At 43.2% G+C, this 17,725-nt stretch overlaps 1 protein-coding gene and 1 long non-coding RNA gene across 3 annotated transcripts in view; one reads left to right on the top strand and one right to left on the bottom strand.

Annotated features, from left to right (window-relative positions):
• The window catches only part of GRIA3 (glutamate ionotropic receptor AMPA type subunit 3), a 288,864-nt gene extending 278,158 nt beyond the window's left edge, over positions 1-10,706 (top strand). Inside the window, exons 15-16 of one of the 2 annotated variants that reach the window (XM_060002406.2) lie at positions 4,730-4,977; positions 10,578-10,706. In XM_060002406.2, coding sequence (XP_059858389.1) covers positions 4,730-4,975 — 246 coding nt within the window. In that variant the 3' untranslated portion in view covers positions 4,976-4,977; positions 10,578-10,706. Of the gene's footprint in view, positions 1-2,037; positions 2,153-4,729; positions 5,060-10,577 lie in introns of those variants that run through there. The other variant, XM_060002403.2, reaches the window with a different exon arrangement.
• LOC132418504 (uncharacterized) overlaps positions 1-17,725 on the bottom strand; it is a 330,667-nt gene that overhangs the window by 311,162 nt on the left and 1,780 nt on the right. The gene's annotated exons all lie outside the window — the stretch shown is intronic.

The raw sequence follows: 17,725 nt of genomic DNA, 5'->3' as shown, positions 1-17,725 counted from the left end.
GTCAGTCACCCATATGCCATTGGAAAGCATCTCCCCTGCAACTTAAGCCGACTGTCCTAATCCTTAGCCTGGGTCCCAGTGCCTAGCTTAAGGCACAGCACTGGAAGAAAGGTGGGGGTGATAAAGTAAAAAATAATAGGGGGAAAGGAGAGAGGAGGAGGCCAGACAGTGGGGATTAGGGGAGAAGGCAGTTCCAACACTGATCTCAGGGCCATAGATGGCCTGTCTGTCCCTTAAAAGTCTAAGACTTAACTTTCACTGCCAGTAATATCCTAAAGAGGCTCCAATTTTTATTTGAGTATCTTTTGTTGCTTTGCATTCCAAGCAAGTCTGGCTAGCATTTGAGAAGCCTCAGCTTCTGAGCATTGATTGAAGGAATTGTTTAAAGTATAAAAGGACCTCAGTTTCCTGGTGAGAAACAAAATGCAGACATTCTGGCTGCCAAGCTCTGCACTCCCCAAGAAAGTGTCACCTCTGTGACACTAAAGGTTTACAGCCTTTCAAATCCCAAGTACTCTGAAATTGCCTATTATTTTAAAATGATGATATGTTTCTCAGAATTCTCAAGATGAGATGGTCCTTCTGCTCTCAACAGCAAAGGGGAGAAGAAAGGAAATAGGCTTTGGGGACTTGGTCTGATAGAGGCCAGATCTCTGTGACAACAGAAGTCTTGTCAATGACTGGATATGTTAGTGGGTCCAAGTTACCCAAAATAAGCTCAGAAATTCTATGGAATGTTCATAGTTACATAAATATATCTGTTTTCCTCCTGGTAAACTGGTGGCATTCAGAAAAACGTGCACTAGTATTGGCAATATTGTTCACGTGAATCTGAACACACAGCAGTTTATTGCCTCATAATAGAAATATGCCACCCTCTGTAAATAATGCATTTTTAATCTAAAGTTATTAGAGATACTTTATTTAAGATTCATTAGCTCTAGAAAGGAGACAGAGTAAAGGTCATTATTCCCATTTTACAGCTGAAGAAATTTCTAAGAGAGAAGATCGTTATCCTAGAACCAGGAGAGTATCCTGCGTTTGCCCAGCGGCTCTCAAAGAAGTCCTCACACTTTAAGCGGTGGAGGACGAGGGAGCAGTGGGCTGGCCTCCTGGGGACTTATTAGCCTCTTAGTTGAGGAAGTCTTATCTCACTAGAACAGCTTATCTAAACTTCCTCCACAGCGCTACCCATAGGGGCAGTCAGCTTGCCATTTCAGGCCATGCCATATTAATAATCCATTTTTAAACAATCTAGTTCACCTTTTGGTGATCTGAGTCGCTCACAGACTTATGACCATATCAGAGAGAGAGCTGATCAGTAACTCAAAAACAATCCATAGACCAGTTCTCCCATTGTTGAAAGTACTCTTATCCAAAACTCAGAGGTCCACGTTATACCTTTAATACTAAGACAAGTATGTGCATAAGAATGCAGTTTGTGAAGACATGTATGTAGCACAGTTCTTTCTGAGCTCATTTTCAGCTGGGCAACAGATATGTATAATAAAGGACAACTCATCAGAAGGCATGTTATTCACGTAGAATCTATCTTCTATTCTGTTCGGATTCATCCTTTTGTCTCCACATGTGGAAACGCCTCCCCTTCTGGTCCCCTTCCCTTCCCCACTCCTCCATAAAACTTGCTTTCTGTCTGGAAGTACAACAAGACACCCAGTTAGATCAAACCTAACACACCTCCGTCACAAAGCTACTGCAAGCTGCCGCCGACAATTGTCACTTGAGGGGAGACCCTCCTCACCCCACACAGCCTATCTGAGGAGTGCCTTTTTTCTATCCTCATTATTTAACAGTGTGTGCCGATTACTCAAAGCGATATGGGCAGGCCCTGGTAAATATAGCGTTGCTGTAGTGTTAATTTTTATAAGGTAATGCTCAGGTTGCCTGCAGTGTCTAAAATTACTCTGTGGCCAGGGCCCCCTGCTTTATCGCTTTCTATAGTTTTAAAGTAGTTTGAAGCTTGAATAACATAAAATAACATAATATAATGTTATTTATGTTATTTCCCACGTGAAGAACGCCTGTAAACCTTGCAGTATTGAAACTCAGTGAACAAGGCATCTTAGACAAGCTGAAAAACAAATGGTGGTACGATAAGGGGGAATGCGGAGCGAAGGACTCCGGGAGTAAGGTCAGTCGCTGAAGGTCTTTTTGTACTGATTAGCAATCACATTTTGAACCACTGTTTATTTTCTACCCTAAAACGGCTTTCCTTCCCAACAGACACTCCCTGACACAGTGGGACCCCTTTATAACACCAGCGCTGAGGGAATGAGGCAAACACCAGTCTCAGAGGCCTGCCACGTGACATCAGTCATCGACTCCGGCGAGCTATCCTTACGATTAGGGAACTCAATCTGACCCACCATGTTCCCAAAGCAGTAAAATCACGAGCTGTGTTATAAGGGGGTTTTACTGTATTTCACATTTCGAAAGTTCAAAGAGAAAACAGAACAACAACGACAACCCAAAAAACAAAAAATGATCCAGTTGTGACAGTACTTTTTCTTAACCTCTTACAGTGTCAGAGACTTTGTAGTTGTAAATGCCTTTGGTTATGAATATATTATGTCGATCCCACCTGAAAACAGTCAAAGAAATCAATAACAAAGACTGGTCTCTGTAAGCAGAATGATTAGCCAGCCTCCTCTCAGCTGCTGTCGTATTGAGTTCAGCATCTATTTGGATCTCGAATCTCATTAAGTCTGTCACACTTCTCTCTTCCAAAGGTGTCATTTGAATCTCTGTACGTAATACTTTTAAAATTCAGTCGCATGCTCCTTAAGGGTATACCTTCTCAGGATAACATCACATTGATAAGCATGAAACACTCTTCCCCGCCTCCTTCCTGCCCCCCTTTGCTCCCCTAAGAAAGTTCCTTTTTAGTTTCAATTTTTGCCTTTCCTTTTTTTGAACTAATATTGTGGTATCAGTTAATTCATTTCATGAAATGTCACTCATTTTCCTTGTGCAGTGAACCATTTTGCTACTGGTTTTCTACATCCCACAGCAGGGAATTCTTTGAAACTTAAATACATGGAACTTGAAACTTTGTTGCTACGGCTTACATGGGTGATGTAAAGGACACTTTTTCCCCCATCAAAAACCACATACATATAAAAATCTAATGGGAGAGGGCAGGTTACCAGAAATTGGTCCTTTTCCTAATGGACTGTGGAACATCCTTGCAGACAGCTTCACCTGCCTCCTTAAGGAGATGATCCATTGTTTCCTAAGTTATAGAAATTCTTACCACTTGTCTAGCTAACTGTCACTCATCCTAGAAGAGTGACTATTTGCAAGGTTGTTGTAGACATGAGGCATGTCCCTACCCCTCTTCCCGATCATGCGACTTAATTCCAATTGGCCTTTTTATTAAGGTAAACAAGTGCAGGACTGGCTCCTATGAAAACAGAATCAGGACATGGCCATATTGTTTTTGCATTTAATTCTTTACGTGATACCAGGACTGGCTGAGCCACAGTGTTGAGTGTCAGCCATGGCCATCATCTGGTCACTGTGCTATCATTTGAATAAGATACTCAATTCACTGGCTTGACAATTTGGGTATTCCATTCCGTTGTATTCAGCAGCAAAATGGTTACATTCCCTCTAAAAAGACTACAAAATGCTACTTTATTTTATTTTTTTCAAAGAAAGGCTCCTGGCCCTTGCTGTGTCCTACCTCAAGGTAGGGCTCAAGGCACCAACTTTTTTCTTTCCGTTGTTCAGCAGTTCAGTTTCTGCTTTTTCATACAGGCAGATAGCTTAGTCAGATTTGCAGTTTGACCTGAAAGTCACTGACCGGCTTCCTCGATGTTCCCCCCATTTTAAATAGAGAGCAGATGAGTATAGGGGTGTTTTGTTTTGGGTTTTTTTCCTAATTATTCTCTACATTCCCTGGAGTAAAAGCTAAAAATGAGCCGGATTTTTTTTTTAATCATCAGCCTCCTGGAAAAGTTTTCTGATTTGTATGGAGCCAATTCAGGACCCAGCGGGTCCTTAAACTCTCAGGAAGAGGGAACAGAGCCAATTCTTTGTGCTGTGCCCTTGTTCCCGCAGCACAAAGACTTGCTGCGCTGAGGATGAGGCCTTAGCAACCAGTCCTCAAAGGAGCAATTTCTCAGCCACTGGGTGAAAGGGGAGAGTTAATCCTTTTAAAACAAACCCTTGTGAGGTAACTCCCCAGATATGAATATCAGGAACCTCTAACGTTCTCACCTGTCATCTTAAAGACCAGTTGTTGACAAGGGAGAAAGAGGTGTTGCGGGGCAGAGAGGGGAAAGAGTGCTTCAAGTTCCCAAATGAAAAGAGTGTTACATCGACAGAGATGATGTCACAGCTCAACTCTGGCAAATGGTGTTTATCGAAGCCGGCAGAGGACTAAGTTGTGCTTGTGTTTCCACTTTTGCTCCCATGGCCGAGTGCTGTTTATTTAGTTGTTGACACCATCTTGAGGTACTAATGGATTTAAGGAGTCAAACTAAAAGAACATTTAGGGGAGGACCACAACTGTCAACAGAAGCACCATCTACCATCTTGCTGGCCATTGTGAAACATCAGCCAGTTGCCAGAGTTGAGTCATAGCATTTACATCAATGTTTAGCTATTTTACAACTTAGAACTATCATATACTGTTGCAATGCATTATAATGTCCCATTGTCTTTGTTTTCCCCAAGAACTAATCACCTTGTTCATTTCTCTTAGGACAAGACCAGCGCTCTGAGCCTGAGCAATGTGGCAGGCGTTTTCTATATACTTGTCGGAGGTCTGGGGCTGGCCATGATGGTGGCTTTGATAGAATTCTGTTACAAATCACGGGCAGAGTCCAAACGCATGAAACTCACAAAGAACACCCAAAACTTTAAGCCTGCTCCTGCCACCAACACTCAAAATTACGCTACATACAGAGAAGGCTACAACGTGTATGGAACAGAGAGTGTTAAGATCTAGGGGTACGGTTAAGGTCTAGTAAACTAATCAGTTTATGTTACTGTATGTCAATCTCTTTTTCTTTTCTTGTTGTCTTTCAGTTTGGTTTGTTGTTTCAGGAATTGTCTATTCTTTGCAACCATTTGATTCTTTGAAAATAATGGTTGTGCTTTCTTGTCAGACAGTGGTGCTTTCCTAATAGCATAGTTGTAATTAAATTGTGGTCTGCGACCCAAAAGGAAAAAGAAATTCTCTAGAGCAGCACTGTTCAGTGGGAACATTTGCAAGCCACATGTGAACCACATGTGTAATTTTAAGTGCTCTTCTAGCCATTTTCTAAAGTAACACAAGCAAAATTAATTTAATGATATATTTCATTTATCCCAGTATATTCGAAGTATTATCATTTCAACTTGTTATCAATGTAAAAAGTGAATGAAGTGTTTTACATTCTTTTATATATATATATTTTTTTTTTTTTGTGGTACACGGGCCTCTCACTGTTGTGGCCTCTCCCGTTGCGGAGCACAGGCACCGGACGTGCAGGCTCAGCGGCCATGGCTCACGGGCCCAGCCGCTCCGCGGCATGTGGGATCTTCCCGGACCGGGGCACGAACCCGTGTCCCCTGCATCGGCAGGCGGACTCTCAACCACTGCGCCACCAGGGAAGCCCTTACATTCTTTTCTTCATACTAAGTCTTAGAAATCAGGGGTGTCTTCTATACTTATGGCACATGTCAATTCACACTAGCCACATATCAAGTGTTCCATAGTCACATGTGGCTGGTGACTACCATATTGGACAGTGAAGCTCTAGAGAAAGCAGCTCTCTGGAACTGATGTTAAAATGAGGAATGGAAATGGGGAGCTGCTACCTTGAGAAAGGTAGTGCTTCTATAGGGGTGTGGTGGATCTCTTAAGTATAAGCCTGAGACAATTTCTTTAATCTTTGAGTTCCTTTGTTGTCCCTTTCTTGGAACTGATGTTCATTGAGGTAAGTGTCTCCCAAAGGACAGTCTAGGTTCCCTGCTGCTGGCTGTTCCCAAATTCATACTTAAATGAACCTGACTGATGCCACCTTGATTCTGGCAGCTATAGCTAAAACTCACCAATAACTCAGACATGTTCAAAGGCAAGCTTGAGTTAGGATAACATCTCCATTCTGGAAGTGTTTAAGAGAAAATAGTTTTGTTACCTTCACGTGCATCTGTCATCAGTAACACACCTATCCGAAGTGGAACAGAACAATTAGAAACTTCGTAGCCCTTATTCTAGGTAGATTTTTGACCTCTTGAGTCAATGTCCATGTGTTTGAATTTCTACAAATGCATCTGTGTTTTGACCTTATATTTCATGGTGCGGATCTAAATTCAGCCAATTTTTAAATGATATTTCATCCACATAAATCATTTGTCCTCACCATGGAAGGCATTATCTTGTTTGATGAAGTTGCTGGTTGTTCTTTCCTGCTGCAGGCTGCAGCCTTTTGCCACCGACTAACCCACTAACAAAGTGTTCCCATTGCATTGTTGAATGGACAATACGTGGATTCATCTGCAATTAGCACTGTTTGCATGCAAGCATTTCATGTTCCAGCGTGCTTAAAATATTTTACTCTTGAGTAGGTTATATAGGCCCATTACAATTGGGGGCATGTTATTGCTTTCTCATAAGAGAGTACATGGGTGATTTCAGCCTAGCTTACTTATCCCAAATTCTGAGATATTGGCATCCAAAGAAATAATACACCTGAAATCTGCATATCAGTTTTCCAAGTGCTCTCACATCTATTGCCTCAGTTGAGGTAATGGGGCAGAAAATATTTCCCCTTTCAGGTAACGAGGTACCAGCCACATCAAATGACTTGCTAAAGGCAACACAGCTAGGCAGTGGCAGTTCTGGGACTAGAACCCAGCTCTTCTTCCTCCTGTAGCTGTATTCTTCACTAAACCACGCCACCGCTCTCTACGCGTGGCCCGGTGCTCTCCAGAAACCTTGAAACCCCAGTGGGATCCTGTCAAATGGAGAGCAGATCCTAAGTCTATGTCTCACTTCTTTACAAAAATGTCTTGAGAGACTTCACCAAGCCTCCATTTGCCCTCCTTCTTATGCACTTGACATGAGGGTGTATATTCAATCGCTCCTACGTTCCCCAAAAGGAAGCTTTCTGTAACAGGGCTTAGGGCCACACAGCCTCCAGACCCTCTTTATTATCAGCCATTCCATCTGAGAATCTATGTCCCTGCTCCCCAACTCCTATAGCCTCAGTCTCTCATTAAAGGCCCAGAGCAGTGCTTCCCAACTGGCAATATGCATATGAACCACCTGGGGATCTTATAAAAATGCAGGTCCTGAGGCAGCTGCTCTGGGATGGGGCCTGAGGTTCTACAGTTCTCACAAGCTCACAGGTCGTGTTGATGCTGCTGGTCTAGGGAGTAGTAAGATTCTAGAGAAAGCTGTCTCAGAGGATGTAACTTAAGGAATTGAAGGAAGGGGGAGGGAGAAAGGGAAGGAGAGTGACAAAAAGGCAGACAGACACAGAGGAGGGGAGAGAGGGAGAGAGGGAGACCAAACTGGGATCAGCAATTTGGGCAGAATGCTACAGTCCTGAAGTGGAGGCCCAGAACATTAAACCTGGGGGAAGAGCATAAGAAATTAACTTGCCACAACTTCTGGTACTCTGGCTTTCCTTTCGTCATCTTGGCTGACCCATTTTGTGAAGCAAAATTCGGGCTAACTGAGGCAAAAATCACACTCAAATAGACATCGATGCCAACGTGGTTACAGCCCAGTTAGCTAGCACCTTGGCAATCATCCCTAGGATGAAAACCTGGGGAAAGCCTCCGCAAACAAGCCATTGCAAAGTTCAGTGTCATCTTAGTGATGGCCAGTGTTACATATGAAGACAGTTTTAGGATAAGAAGACCATTTTTTTCCCCCTGTGAAAGTAGAAACTGCTTATTAAAAAAAAAACCCTAAAAATGTTGATATATTTCAAAAGAACTGTCCAATTTATTTTTCAAGTTGATTTCAGGAAATACCTAAAATAGGTAGTTTGGAGCCACGTTGGATTCTATCTTATGAAAGAAATGTGGACAGAGTGGCGTGAGGGTGCTGAGTTTTCCCATAGTGGAGAAGAAAAAAGAATGGGCTCGTGAATTAATGACCAAGTTGATTCCCCCACATGGTGATCCTAGAAGGGTTGAGATAAGGATTTGTACTATGGGTATTGTTCTGGGCCTGAAAAATATAGGAATCCATGGTGTAGTACGATTGATCTGAGAGAATGTGGGATATACTCTGCTCTACATGGCTTCACTTCTCCTTTCTGAGCAGGGACACCTAAAGAGCAAATGTCTGTTTAATAAGTGATGCCAAGAGATCATCAATGGTGCCCTGAGGAGGGATGGATATATGTGTAAATGTGTAGGTCATGGAGGGAAAGACAAGGAGGAAAAGCCTCAGAGGATGCCAGAAAAAAACCTGACATGTGTCAGTCGAGGCACAAAGCAGGCTGAGCAGGAAATAGAAACCGCTCTGCTGTCCTCAGCCAGTGTGGTGATGTAACGTTAGGGGAATGTTGGTCTTTGCTCACTCATCTTTTATTTCCCAAGAAGTTCTGGAATATCTCCTAGTGCCTTCTGACTTGTTACCTAGTTATCAGGCTTCCGGTTCCCTGAGCTGGCCTAGATCTGTCAGGGTCCATTCAGGGGCACAGAGATGGAGAAGCACCCTGAGATTTTACTTTTATTGTTATTATCAGAGCCAGCCTTAGCAGTTTATGGTACCAGTAATTCTTCAGGAAGAATGACTCAAGTGCAAATCAGCTGCAAAAATATGATCTAGGTGGAATCTAGTTAACAAAAAGACATCCTTGAAAGAGAAGGGGGTCATCTCTCATTTGCCATGGCTGAGAGTAGAGTCCGGGTTATTGGACTCATTGTGGGAACACACGCCTCAGATCCAGCACCCACTGGGGAGCAGACGGCCTCTTGATGACCTGCTGCCTGTTTGGGTTACTGGCCACCCACTGGAAGAGGGGCCCCCAGGATGCCTGGGCAGGTGACCAACCATCAGGCGTTCCAGATTCACTGCACCCTAGGGCTCACTCTGCTCGCTGTTTTAAGAAATTCTTTCCCATTTCCTCATTGCTGTTCACAACTACTTCTGGCTTCTTTGGTTTCTTCAATATTTTTGAAATCCTTCTTATTTTCAAGACCTCAAAATGCCTGAGGTTAAGGAAAAAGATTTCCATTTTTCCTCTAATACAGTTCTGTTTAGTCTTCCTAGAAAATATTAACTTTGTTCATGCCGCCCATTTCGAAAGAATCAATTTTCCTTCTGCAGCCATAGACATTCTTGCTGGGGAAGCGTTCCTGCTTTAAAGAGTTCATCTTACGTTAAGTGGAAAACATTCTAGATAACTGAAGGGGTGATGTTCTTTGTTCCCAGAGGACCTTTCCTTCAGTGGTAATATCTCATCTACCCCCATTTAAAAACAGGAAACAGAGGCATTGAGAGATTAGGTGGCTTTCCCAAAGTTATGCAGGTGGGAAATGACATCCCATGGCCAATAGAGAGAGAAGAGGGTTGATCTTCCTGTCATAGACATAAGCTTTCCCCAAACTTCTGAGATAGATATGACTCTGGACCATAGTGATTCCAAGGAAGAGGTTTACCCACTTCTATGTTAGTCTTATTCTGCTTCTTTGGGGCTTCTGGCCTTCAGATGCATCTTTGACATTCTTCTTACAGATACTTTTATTCCAGGGCCAGTGGTAGATAATGATCATGTCATTCCTTTGGGATAAAATTCAGCATTAGCTCATGAGAAAAAGAAGGGTCCCATTAGTGTAGAGGGAAAGGATGGAGAGGATGGATGTGAGCTTGAAAAGGAGGCATGAAAGTGGTCTTAAGTTTTCAGAGTTGGGGGCAAATGAACTCCCTGCACTAGTTAATGCCTCCAAAAGGAGGGCAGCATCAACATCTCAATCAGGCCCATAATATCAAGGCAAACACCCCCATGGAAGCCAATCCCCTTCGTGGGTATCACTGTTCTGGCCTCTTCCTGGAATGTGCTGTCTCTTTACAGTCCATGTGCTATTTTCTGACTTTAATAACTAAGGTTGTAGATATGAAGAGAAACAAGCTGTGACCTTTCTGGCAATGAGCAGTCAAATGGATTTCAATTGAGCGAGCCGTAGAACACTGCTTCCACTCTGTCCTAGGTAAACAGTCCTGTCACAGGTTCTGCAATCAGAATATACTCTACAGTGTCGTTGTCCTGAGTATCTATATTGAAATGCCACGAAGGCTTTCTAGTATACCTACACCCTAAGTGATGAACGCTTTTTGAGTTAGACATCATGCAATGCCCGTGTATTCCTTGGTACAATGCATAGTAAAAAAAATGAACCTAATTTAACCTATTGCAAAGCATTTGCTTCAAGTGAAAGAATTTAAACAGACCTGTTGGCTAAAGCCAATCAAGCAGGGTGCAGCCTCAGAGATGCCAGTGTGAGAAAAGAGCCGTGGTTTTTGTCCAGGATAGACTGAGCCATAGTAAACTTCCATTCCCAATAGAAAGCCCGTTCAAACTTAAATTTCCCCCTTGCCTTTGCAGATCCCTTCCCACTGGAGGCAAGTGACAAGAGGAATCACCGGAAACGTGGCTGCTTCAAGGATCCTGAGCCAGATTTCACTCTCCTTGGTGTCGGGCATGACACGAATATTGCTGATGGTGCAATGACCTTTCAATAGGAAAAACTGATTTTTTTTTTCCTTCAGTGCCTTATGGAATACTCTGAGACTCGCGACAATGCAAATCATCATTGAAATCTTTTTGCTTTGCTTGAAAAAATTAAAATAAAATCAACAAAAAAATGGACATGCAAGATTCCAGTATGCGAAAACTAATCTTATTTTAAAAAAAGTCAATTCAACAAAAGCCATTCTTTGATACCACTGCACAGTATACAAACACCATGTTCTTTAACACACAGACACACAGACAAATTTAAAATTCCAATTCAGCAAATCGGCCCATCTTAGCTAAAATAATTATTCCTGATTTAAATAATTCCTCCTGATTTAAAAAAAACAAATCTGACTCCCTGTCTGGGAGGACAGACTGGCATTTCTTCTAGGATCTGCTGACCAGATGTTTTTGGTATTTCCTGTTGGTGGTGATGTTCTGTGCACCCTATTTCCTTTCAACTTTGCTGAAATGTGTATATCTTTAGAATGTAAATGCAACACTTAAGAAAATTGAAACACTTTGGAAAAGGGACTGAACAGTGACTTCTGTGTTTTGAAATGGTTTTGTGAAAATGCTTTGCTAACTTCCCACTCGGTGAAGGGATTCACATAGCTTTCGAAATTGACTTGTGTGTAGCAAGGGACGGGCACTATTAAGCATACCTCTCGGTGCTTTCCTAAAAACGGACCCCGGGGCTTTCTGAGAAGCCTGGAATTTCAGCTCACAGATCTGTTTTTCTTGCTTCAGTGTGCGTTTTAAGTCACGACAGCTGAGTATTTAGCATTGAGGTGAGGGAAATGCTGCCGACACTCCCAAATGTGTTTGGAATATCTTTCTCAGAAACAACACTGTGTTTAGCTCTGCTTTCTCTGCTAAGTATGCCTTTCAAGCGTACACCACGGGGACAGGACCGCATTGCAAGGCGGGCCAGTGGGTTCAGACCACAGTTCTCATCTAACTTTTACTCTTGCTAGGTCTGTCTTACCAGCTGTTGCCTGTGATTGCCCATGGCTCTCCGTCAGACTGCATGTGTCCTTTTCTAGTTTGCAAAGACTAAAATGCATTCCCAAACCTACTGCTAAACCGAGGGCCTCAGCCTCATTCCCAGGTCCATGCTTGGAGCAGTCTCTCTACTGACTCCGAAGATCGCTCCACTGCTCCACGGGCTATCAAGTAACTAACTGCGTACCTGCCATTGGCATCATCAGAACAGTCAGAGGAAATAGTCTCCGCTCACTAATTACCTCCAATAGAACGACGTATGCTTTCTGTAGTTCAGTAGTTTGCTCTCATCAGTGACGTGCACTGGGAAGTTTCCAGACAGTAAAAACTGGGAGCTCAAATTCATTTCCCAAGTGTGACCCTTAGATGCTCTAGTTGACTTGCTGCACATTTGCTCGTCTTCAGAAAAGAAAGGTACAAGTCTCATTTCCAACGAAAAGTTTCCGGAAAAGTGTAATATAAACTTTCATTCCAAAAAATTGTGTCATAAGCAAACGACTCACCTGTCAAATTTTAAATGGTATTGAACAAAAAAGGAAAGCTGTTGTGTTTTTGTTTTGTTTTCACGAAACTGATTTTTCAACTTCTGAATGCTATGATGTTCCGGCGCGGGAAGCTAACCGACCTACACACAAACTTCTCATAGGCACTGTTTAAAGAGAAGTGGATGTTAGTTGACTCAAATCAATTTTTCAGAGAGGAAACTTCACTGGGAATGAAGAGGCGGGTAAATTGGTTTGTTATTTTTTAAAAACTTGCATGTTTAAAGAAACATTGATTGCTTCAAATTTCTGCTACTAACTTCAAGCTACGGGAGTTTGGCGGTAGTCACTTGAAGATTTTTTTTTCCAATTATTTTCTTTTTGTTGTTAAAGCTGTACTTCAGTGAACAGAAACATTGCCAAGCAAACTAATGGCCGTAAAAGCGTAAATTGCATGTGTGGGCGTAAATTACGGAGCCTCATTGCCATGAGGTATTGTACAAAGTTTTAATACATTTTGTAAATAAAATTGTAAAGAAAGAATTCTGTCTCTGGGCTTTGGCTGTTTAAACTTTACTTGGGTGCAGGTGCCAAGAAGTTATTAGTCACCAATTTACTTCCCACCAGAAGCCTTACCAATGATGTACAGTCACGTGACAGGTGATCTTCACAAAGGATTATGCCTCTCCCCACCCCAACTGCAGGATCACCACCAGTGATCATCTCCTCCACCCCTTGGGACCCTCTCCTCAGACACTTGCCTTGACCCTAACCCTGATCTCCCATCCTCCCATTGCCAGATCTGGCCTCCTGAGGAAGTGCCCAAACTCAGGATTGATGATCTTCAAAAACACTTCCGGGCTTCCCTGGTGGAGCAGTGGTTGAGAGTCCGCCTGCCGATGCAGGGGACGCGGGTTCATGCCCCGGTCCGAGAAGACCCCACATGCTGCGGAGCGGCTGGGCCCGTGAGCCATGGCCGCTGAGCCTGCGCGTCCGGAGCCTGTGCTCCGCAACGGGAGAGGCCGCAACAGTGAGAGGCCCGCATACCACAAAAAAAAAAAAAAAAAAAAACACTTCCAACTGCTTTCCCATGTCATTACAAGTATGTGTCTTAGTCCTCCTAGTTAATTGGCTACGTTTTGTGCTGCTGCCTTCATTACTGATGATAACCTAATGTCCCACTGGAAAATCTTTACTCCACCCAGGTCCACTGATCTAGAGTGGAGAAAGAAATCCTGAATTTAGGATTAGACTTGATCTTAGAATGCTTCTGAGAGAGAAACAAAAGGCTAATGATCTAATCTAAATTATATGTACTGAACATGCAATATAGTTGTATCCAACAAATAAAGCAAGTGTTTAAATACAGACCAGTTTTAGATGATGATCACCAAAGAAAACAGGGGGTAATGATAGGAGAAAGAGAAGGGATAATTTGAAACTAAGCCAGAAAGGAAGAAGAGTGCAGCTGAGATGCTAGGGAAATAAAGATATCTGGGGTTAGGGAGTTAGGGAGCAAGGAACACAAGGCCTTGGCGAGAGAAAGATAGGAGCGGGAAAGGGAAACTCTCAGAAGATTAGGAAGTGTAGGCTGATAAACACGAGGCAGTCAGTTTGGCCTGCAGGCTTCAGCATATTACTATCATTTTCACTGTCCTCTGAAATGCCATTTATCTGGTGAAACACTCACACTTTATAACTCTTCAAGTGCTTTCCTTTTCTTTGATTAGGACACCTGTAGCAGCCCCCAGAAGAGAATGACTCTCTAGGGAGCAGATTCAGTGACTAGATTACAGCAGTGGTCCCCTTGGTGGCTGCTGAAATCAGTTCAAGTTCCAAATGTCTCCAAGTCTTACAAAATAACAGATTTCTATTTTAACAGGAACTCCAGTTCCTTTCCTCAAAGAAGTTCATCTCAGGTGCTGTGGCAGTGGACAGTGGAGCACAACTTGGGTTTAGGTGGGGGTTGAGTGTTTTGCTCCTGGGAGGAAGGGAGAAGCAAGAGGTGCTTTTAGTCTTTCTCAAGTTAGACCATAGGTAGCTATATATCTTGCTTACACATAGGATCAGACTCGCCAACCAGGTCTGCCAAACAGTCTTTGCCCTTCAGATGTCACACTCCCCCTGTGCACAAGAGGAGAATGCCTCTTGGTCTCTGCATTGGTTTTCTTGCCCTGTTAACACTCACATCTGATCACACTCTGTCTATAGGACAGTCTCCAAACAGGAAGGGCAAATGTAGGTAAGGAAACCTTGGTAGGATCGTGGAAGAAATGGTCCTATATATCACCTTCCTGGTATTGGGTAGTGAGAAAGGGCCAACTGTGACTTGGGAAGATGAACATAGAAAAAGATGAGAACAAATGGAGAAGCAAGAAGCAAAACCATTATTCCTCAGAGTCCAGACTCAGTGAAGCAGAAGATGCACTGACATGTCTCATAGGGTCATAAACCACCAAAGCCTATTATCAGTTGGAGAGTTTACTTTCAAAATCTGAGCCAGCTGTTCAGCTACTCTCGGCCATACCCCTCCCCTCGTATCCTCACCCTATTGAACTGGGCTTCCTGGGCATCCATTTATTACCAGATCACTTGGCAGATATAAAACTCAGCGACAATATATCTGCATTCAGTTGTGGGAACACACAGAACTTAACGTCCCATCAGGAAATTTCTTTTGAATCTGGGGTTACTGGGAGGACTCACAGTATCACCCCTATCGATCTAGACTAAAGAAAAGGCAAGGTCGGGCTTCCCTGGTGGCGCAGTGGTTAAGAATCCACCTGCCAATGCAGGGGACATGGGTTCGAGCCCTGGTCTGGGAAGATCCCACATGCTGCGGAGCAACTAAGCCCATGCGCCACAACTACTGAGCCTGCACTCTAGAGCCCGTGAGCCGCAACTACTGAGCCCACATGCCACAACTACTGAGCCCACGTGCCACAACTACCGAAGCCTGCGCACCTAGAGCCCATGCTCCACAACAAGAGAGGCCACCGCAATGAGAGGCCCATGCACCACAGTGAAGAGTAGCCCCTGCTCAACGCAACTAAAGAAAGCCCATGTGTAGAAACAAAGACCTAATGCAGCCAAAAATAAATAAATAAATTTATGTTAAAAAAAAAAAAAAGCAAGGTCTTGGAAGAGAGTGGTTGGTGGCACTGAGAATTACTGGAACTTGCCTCCAGGCCTGAGTGTGAAAGAATGAGGTTGCTAGGAGACTTCCCTTACATCTAAGACTAAGAATCATGGACAAACCATTTATATTCAGTGAAGATGGTGCAATTGGACTTTCTCAGAAGGCTCCCTGGGAGGGCACTGTTGTTAGGACAGGATGGAGGAAGGTATTAGGAGTGTCTGCCATTGTCCCAACCTACCGCCACTGTCTTAGCATCCTCAACACTTGAGAGTTCACAAACCCATTTGAATAGACAGGATACCCAAGTTCTTTGACAGCCATTGCTGTCCTTGTAACCAAACATCACCTGGACAAGACGGTTGTGGGGAGAGCCTACACTCTCTTCCTCTCCTCTCCAGGCTGAGGGGAAAGCACACTTGGCTCCTGACCTCAGGGGCTTGCAGTCTCGGCAGCAAGGTAGATGATGACTAGAAAGAATCTACATCCATCCATGCCCAATCCTGTGCTCAGAGAAACAACTAGAAAGAGCCCCAAATGAAGACTTTCCCTCTGCCCCTTCACTTGGATTTGCACTTCCTAATGTAATCAGGTAGAATCTAACTGAATTTCTCTTTGTGCCTCAGAAGCTGTGAGCCTTTTGAACTAAGGAGTCACACTGGCCCCTATTAGCCTCTAGCTGTTGAAAACCTCAGAACGACCACTTTCCTGCCAAACTGCCCACCCTCCAAGCAGGAGGTATTTGCTTATTTACTGACTCACGATGCCCTAGCTATAAAAGTGTAAAAGAACCTGCAATGACAGCCTCAAAAATAATCCTCTCCCCGTGACAGCAGCTTTGGCAAAATTATCCCTGCAGTGGTTTCACTGAGCTTCAATCCTGTAGCAAAATGGTTGATTTAACTTTTTCTTAATAAATATTCATTAAGCCTGAACAAGTCAATTAAAGCTCTGGTGGCAGCTCTCAAGGAGCTTGAATGCAAGGCTGACAGGGTGAAACAATTTTACGAATATTTCCAAACATTGCAGTCTTCCCCCCTGAGATTGCTAGTTTTCTTGAAAGACGGGAAACCCTCTCTAAACCTGGTAAAGCCCTCTAAGGCCCACATTTTCCCCCAATTACAGTATATTCTTATATTCTATAAAATAGAATATAAGAATAAATCTAAAAAAAAAAAAAAAAAAAAAAAAAGAATAAATCTAATAAACTTTAAAATTGGTAGATGTGACAATCCGAGAAAAAAGTAGGCTTGCACTCAAAAAGAGAACCCACAGCACAAATGACAACGAAAAAACAGATGAGTCAGTTTACCGTCAGCTTGTACAGCTGTAAGATGCAGTGAAAAGCTATGACTCTTCTCATCGTTTTGGATCCCGGAGTCATAACGTGGTTTTCTTCCACATGAGTGCAAACCAACTAGTATTATCACCAAAGAAGGAATATGCAAACTAGGAACAAGCTACCCAAACCACTCCCTGAAACATAATATGAGATGATTCTGATCACCCTGAGGGAGATGCTAGGTGGAACCTGGATAGAACGAGAGAAAGAACAGGCAAAGAATGGGCGGATGTATTCAGTTTACAGAAAGCCAAGTCTGTGTATTTGTGTAAGCGTTCAGAGCACTGTAAGCAGCCCATTCTTTTGATTTCTTTCCTTTACTCTCGCCATCACCACAGAGGGTTGGGCCGCACAGAGAAGACAGGAGGACAGGGGATCGATCACCACAAGCCTAGTCACCCAATCCCGAAACCTAGTAATCAACCTTATCTGCTCCTTCCCTCATCTACCCTCAGCCAAGTCCTAATGACTCTACTCCCTCCATCTCTCTGAAATCCATCTACTTCTAAGAATCTCTACTTTAGTTTGAGCTTGAAATACTTTCTAGATGGCTTAATGCAATAGCCTCTTAGTTTTTCCTCCTTTTTCTAGTTTTTAATCCCTTTAATTCCCCCTCTGCACTGCAGCCAGAATGATTTTTCTGATCTCGTCACTCCTCAGCATCAGTGGGTCCCTAATGCCCTATGGCATAAGAGTAAATTACCTTAGTTTATCATTTAAAAAGCCCTTCATGATCTGCCTCCTGCCCATTTCTCCAGTCTTACTGTTTACCACCTCTTCACCTCCATTCTCCACTTCATCACAAATATCCACTAAGACCCAGTCATATTCAACTACTTAATTTCTGGCTTTGCTATGTCTTTCCATGAGTCCATGTTTTTGACCATGCTTCTCCATCTGCCTAGAATTTCCATCCCTTCACTTTTATGCTTGACTAACTCATACTCTTGTCTTTAAGACTAAATTGGCATCCTTTCCTCTGCGAAGTCTTCCCTGACTGGCCTCTCCCCTCAGGATTGAGTTAGAGACCCTACCTCTGTTGTCCCATCTC

The sequence above is a fragment of the Delphinus delphis genome, chromosome X (assembly GCF_949987515.2).
Source record: "Delphinus delphis chromosome X, mDelDel1.2, whole genome shotgun sequence".
Classification (NCBI taxonomy): Eukaryota; Metazoa; Chordata; class Mammalia; order Artiodactyla; family Delphinidae; genus Delphinus; species Delphinus delphis.
The sequence above is the reverse complement of the archived record's forward strand: the minus strand, read 5'-3'. Positions and strand labels throughout refer to the sequence as shown.